The sequence below is a fragment of the Terrapene carolina genome, unplaced genomic scaffold (assembly GCF_002925995.2).
Source record: "Terrapene carolina triunguis isolate 2854851 unplaced genomic scaffold, T_m_triunguis-2.0 Scaffold42, whole genome shotgun sequence".
Classification (NCBI taxonomy): domain Eukaryota; kingdom Metazoa; phylum Chordata; order Testudines; family Emydidae; genus Terrapene; species Terrapene triunguis.
This window is the reverse complement of record NW_020664393.1, coordinates 30,010,262-30,015,570: the sequence shown is the minus strand read 5'-3', so window position 1 is coordinate 30,015,570 and position 5,309 is coordinate 30,010,262. Positions and strand designations below refer to the sequence as shown.

At 48.7% G+C, this 5,309-nt stretch overlaps 1 protein-coding gene across 1 annotated transcript; it reads right to left on the bottom strand.

The window, feature by feature from the left end:
* Positions 1–358: 358 nt before the first annotated feature.
* On the bottom strand, positions 359–4,907 carry EEF1A1 (eukaryotic translation elongation factor 1 alpha 1). Its single transcript, XM_024193889.1, has 8 exons — positions 4,805–4,907; positions 3,815–4,004; positions 2,826–3,005; positions 2,426–2,722; positions 2,039–2,189; positions 1,531–1,787; positions 1,103–1,337; positions 359–759 (listed from the first exon to the last, which is right to left on the bottom strand). Exons 2-8 carry the CDS (start codon positions 3,956–3,958, stop codon positions 635–637), a joined length of 1,389 nt encoding a protein of 462 aa, XP_024049657.1. The 5' UTR covers positions 3,959–4,004; positions 4,805–4,907; the 3' UTR covers positions 359–634.
* Between the last annotated feature and the right edge of the window lie 402 nt (positions 4,908–5,309).

The following is a 5,309-nucleotide window of genomic DNA, read 5'->3' as shown; positions in this document are numbered from 1 at the left end:
GTTTACCCTTTGAAGTTACTGTCCATCCTACCTTCCTCAGTTAAAAAAAAAACCCACTTGGTTTACTGAATGTATTGTAGAATGCATCACTCCGCAATACACTGGACAATTGGATGCAGTAATGTAACAGATCTTCAGTCAGTCAATGAGGAAGTGTTTAAGGACTTGTAAAATGGATAAAAAATTTTGAAGCTGAATCCCACTGTACTGTTAAAAATTGAGTCTCTGCTGAATGTCCCTTATTTCTGCTTTGCAGTTCACCTTTAACTCAAGCAAATATAAAATATTTGCATTTTACTCTAATAAATTGGATATAGCTTTCCTACAGAGTCAACATTAATCCAAAGAACACACAAACTTAGCATTAAACTTTGTTTTTAATGGTCTCAAATTTTGTGACAGGTTTTTGGTCAAGTTGTTTCCATTAAAAAATTTACTGGTTTAAAAACTAATAACTTAAACTGCCACGAAACAAATGGTCCACAAACATTCCTTTCCTTCTGAAGCTTTTACGATGCATTGTAATCATTAACCAGTCTTTTACTATTAAACTTAAATGGCCAATTGAGACAAACAGTTCTGAGACCGTTCTTCCACCGATTAAGACTGAGGTGGCAGCTGATGTACAGAATTTTCATTTAGCCTTCTGAGCCTTCTGGGCGGACTTTGTGACCTTGCCAGCTCCAGCAGCTTTCTTATCAACTGCCTTGATGACACCAACAGCAACAGTCTGTCTCATGTCACGCACAGCAAAACGACCTGGAAACAAAATGACGACATTTTATAATTTTGTATGGGAGTATACAGATTCACACCCTGAATGAGGCAACCTCTGCACAGCACCACCACACAGGGTATGGCAGGAAGTAAAAATATACAACTGAAACTGCAAGTATCTGAATGTAAAATGGAATTTGGCCTCCATGCATTTTAAAAGGGTTATGGAGCACTGGGCAAAAATCTTATAGCAAGCTTAAAGTTTCAATGACACCTCACAAAGTGAGGTGGATGTCACCCATGAAACAACTAAGACATATTTCTAAAAGAGCATGGCACTAACATGCCATGAATTTACATGTAGTTATTTTAGAGGACCACTTACCCAGAGGAGGGTAGTCCGAGAAGCTCTCGACACACATGGGTTTGCCTGGGACCATGTCAACGATGGCAGCATCTCCAGATTTCAGGAATTTAGGACCATCTTCCAATTTCTTACCAGAACGACGATCAATCTTCTCTTTCAGTTCAGCAAATTTGCAAGCAATGTGAGCAGTGTGGCAATCCAGCACAGGGGCATAACCAGCACTAATTTGGCCTGGGTGGTTCAGGATGATGACCTGTAAGGAAAAAACAGTAACTTTTCAAGCATAAATCATGGTTATTTGTTGGGTTAAGCTGTTTAAAAAACCAGGAGTACTTTATTTTCTAGAGATGAACTTCAAAATATTCACTGCAAACAAGATGACCACCTAATATTTGCATCAATCCATAGCTAAGTTTCAAAGATCTTCAAGTGATTCTGAAAAGTACCTGGGCAGTGAAGCCAGCAGCTTCCATTGGGGGGTCATTCTTGCTGTCACCAGCAACATTACCACGGCGAACATCTTTCACAGACACGTTCTTGACATTGAAGCCAACATTGTCACCAGGCAGAGCTTCACTCAAAGCCTCATGATGCATCTCAACAGATTTTACTTCAGTTGTTACATTGACAGGGGCAAATGTTACCACCATGCCTGGCTTCAGGATGCCAGTTTCCACACGACCAACTGGAACAGTACCAATACCTGAAGAAAAAAAAATGCAACTCTAGGATGTTTACTCCTTCCAATTTAACTATGGTCTTATAGGAAACAGGTGGGACACTTTACAAAAACATTCTCCTGCTAAAGAATAAAAAGAAACATTCTGGCAAGTGTTGCAGTTTCTGCTTTTTAAAGAGATAGTGACAGCCTATCAATCTGACAGATTGTTGTATTTTAAAAAGCTTATTACTGGAGGAAAAGTTACATAACTATTCTTCACACAAAATACTTACCACCAATTTTGTAGACATCTTGCAGAGGCAAACGCAGTGGCTTGTCAGTTGGACGAGTTGGTGGCAGTATACTATCCAAAGCTTCTAGCAGGGTAGTTCCACTGGCATTGCCATCCTTACGGGTAACCTTCCATCCCTTAAACCAGGGCATCTAACAAAAAGCAGCACAAATGTAACTTGTATTTAAAAATACTGGAATGTAGAAATAGGAAGGACAAATACATTTAATCCTTGATATCTTAAGGTAATTGTGAAACATGAAACCTGATCTTGATCAGAGTTTTAAACAGATATAAACTCCATTCAAATGCATTGTTTCTTAACCCTGACAATTCACCCTGGCTGTCCCTCCAACTTAATTCTAATATACAAGGTAAACAAACTTACGTTAGAGCTAGGCTCCAACATATTGTCTCCGTTCCAACCAGAAATTGGTACAAAAGCTACAGTGTCTGGATTGTAGCCAATTTTCTTAATGTAAGTGCTGACTTCTTTGACAATTTCTTCGTATCTCTTCTGGCTGTACGGTGGCTCAGTGGAATCCATCTTGTTCACACCAACAATCAGCTGTTTTACACCCAGTGTGTAGGCCAGAAGGGCATGTTCACGAGTCTGCCCATTCTTGGAGATACCAGCTTCAAACTCACCAACACCAGCAGCAACAATAAGGACAGCACAGTCAGCCTTTGGGGAAAAAGATACGTTATTTGTGGTCTATGCAAAAAAAAAAACTAATATACATCAGAAAATACTAAAACCCTCAACTGAATTCATAGTGTTTACATACTTGGGAGGTGCCAGTAATCATGTTTTTGATGAAATCTCTGTGTCCAGGAGCATCAATGATGGTGACATAGTACTTGCTTGTTTCAAATTTCCACAAAGAAATATCAATTGTGATACCACGCTCACGCTCAGCCTTCAGCTTGTCCAAAACCCAGGCATATTTGAAGGAACCTTTGCCCATCTACAAAAAAGTGTAACATTAGTTGGCTTTCTAAATGACAGTTTAAAACAATTTGTATGCAGTGAACAGAGAAAATTTCTAATATAGTACAAGGCATCTTTTGCAGCTAGTTTTCTGTAATGCCAATACAGCTTTGGCTTGAACACACTTGGCACAACTGGTGAGAGATTCCATCTCTTTTCTCAGTTATTTAACCTATGACACTTTAGCCTTCAGTCTGTTAATTATCGCTAACCAATCTTTTAAAGTTAGACCTTGCAAAGACAAGCCCTCACTCATATCAAGTGTCCGCTGCAAGGTCTTGTTTTCATACCACTGTAATCTCTTCCACATCTAGAGTATGTGCTATTCACCCACAGGCTATTTCTACAGCTAGTATAATGTTGTCACTCAATGTATTTTTTGAGATGCAGTCTCTTCTACTACATAGAAATGAAAGTACACAGATGAGCATATGGAGCAGGCACATGCAGTGAAAATGTTTTTCAACTGGATATAGGAAGAGCCATGTATTCCTCTACCTTTAGAGAAAAAGCCTGAATGCAGCAGTTGCTTACACAGAACTGTTTAATTGATTGAACGCCCAGCCTGAAGCTGGGAACTCTGAAAATCCCTGCTGTTGCTGAAGTCACTGGATAAACCAGGTATTTTCTCCCTGTCCTGACAGATGGGTGTAGATCTACTGTCTGCAGAGTAGTTGAAAAGCGCTGCTTAAGTAACGAGCATGGTGCTATTTCACCAACCCAGGCTACTCTCAGAGCCTCCATTTTGCACTTAACAGGCTCCCGGGCTAATTAAATCTTCGGTACCTCCGCAGCTTCCTTCTCGAACTTCTCGATGGTCCTCTTGTCGATGCCCCCGCACTTGTAGATGAGGTGCCCGGTGGTGGTGGACTTGCCGGAGTCGACATGGCCGATGACGACGATGTTGATGTGGGTTTTCTCCTTGCCCATGATGGGTGGCTCGCGGCGTCCGGCTCTTTCGGTACAAAATCAACACCTACGGAGGAGAAAACCCGTCAGGGATCACCCCGGGCCGGAGCCTCGCTAACTGGGGGAGGCGCCCGGCCTAGGGCGGGGCGGCCTCGAGTAGGCCCGGGCGGTACTCCAGGGCCACGGCTCCGCCCACCGCGGGGGGGCTCCACACGCGAGAAGCGCTGCCCCCCCCCTCCCCCCCGCCGGCTCAGTCCCCCGCGCTGCCCGCGGGCTCGAGGCGCTGCCATGCGGCCGGAGAGCGCAGAGCCGGGGCCAGGGCCCGACGGCGGGGCGCGGCTCCTTTGTGTAGCGAACACTCCGCCCGGCCGCCGCGTCCTCCATTTTGTGGAGCTCGCGGAGGAGGGGAGGGAAAGGAAGCGGCCATCTTCGCTGAGCGGGCGGCGGGGAATGGGAGCGGCCCCTACTCCCCACCCAACCCTTCCCGCGCCGCCGGCCGGCCCGCACCACTAGGCCGGGGGGGGAGAAGAGAATCCCCCTAGAGTGGCGATGGGGGTTCCAGGGCCCCGCATGTAACAGCCACTCCCCTCCCTGGGGCCCAGACCCCGCAAACAAGGGGCAGCGCGGGGGACACGTCGCCATTTTGTGGGGCCCTCTTTCCCCCTCCCCCACCCACCGGGGGCCGCCGGGGCGAGTTCCCCCTCCCCCCGCGCGTCCCTTCTCCATCACCAGCCCCGGACCCGCGCACGCGCCGCAGCTTCCCCGCGCGGGCCCGCACTCAGCCACCCCGACCCTCGGGCCCGACTGTTCCAGCCACATGGGCCCGCCCCTCCCCCACCAGGCCTGCGCCACGCGGCCGGCGCTTACCTGCGAGGCGTCGGCAAACCCGTTGCGAAAAAGACCGACAACGTGAGCCGCTGCGCTTATATATCCTGCGCGGGGGCGGGGCGTGCGGGACACGTCACCGCTCCAGCGTTCAACTCGCTCCTCCCCGCCGCTCCCACCACCCCTAGCGTCGGGCCCGGCAGGGAGCGGGGACAAAGTGCTGTCCTCGCCCCGAAACGGGGGCGGAGCTGCTGGTCGCAGCCCCGCTACCGGCCGGACGAGGGGCAATCCCTGCGCTGCACCGCTGCGTCTCCCCTCGGGGAGTTTGGTGACGGCCCCGCCTGCCCAGAGGCCAGACTCCGGCCTTCGCCTGAATCGCGGCAGAGCCACCCCACCCGCCGAACGCTGAGCGTGGCTCACTCGCTCCACCCCCGGCCGCCGGGGGCAGCGGCAGAGTCACCGCCGGGCGGTGAGAGCTAGAGCTAGAGCTCTCTGCCCCTCCCATCCGCTCCTCATACACTGCCCCTTGCCCCCCTGCCCATCCCCC

Coding starts and splice junctions, on each gene's coding strand:
- EEF1A1 (XM_024193889.1), bottom strand. CDS start 3,958: ATGGGCAAGGAGAAAACCCACATCAACATCGTCGTCATCGGCCATGTC. Junction 3,006..3,814: donor TCGAGAAGGAAGCTGCGGAG/GTACCGAAGATT, acceptor ACTTTTTTGTAG/ATGGGCAAAGGTTCCTTCAA. Junction 2,723..2,825: donor TGATTACTGGCACCTCCCAA/GTATGTAAACAC, acceptor TTTTCCCCAAAG/GCTGACTGTGCTGTCCTTAT.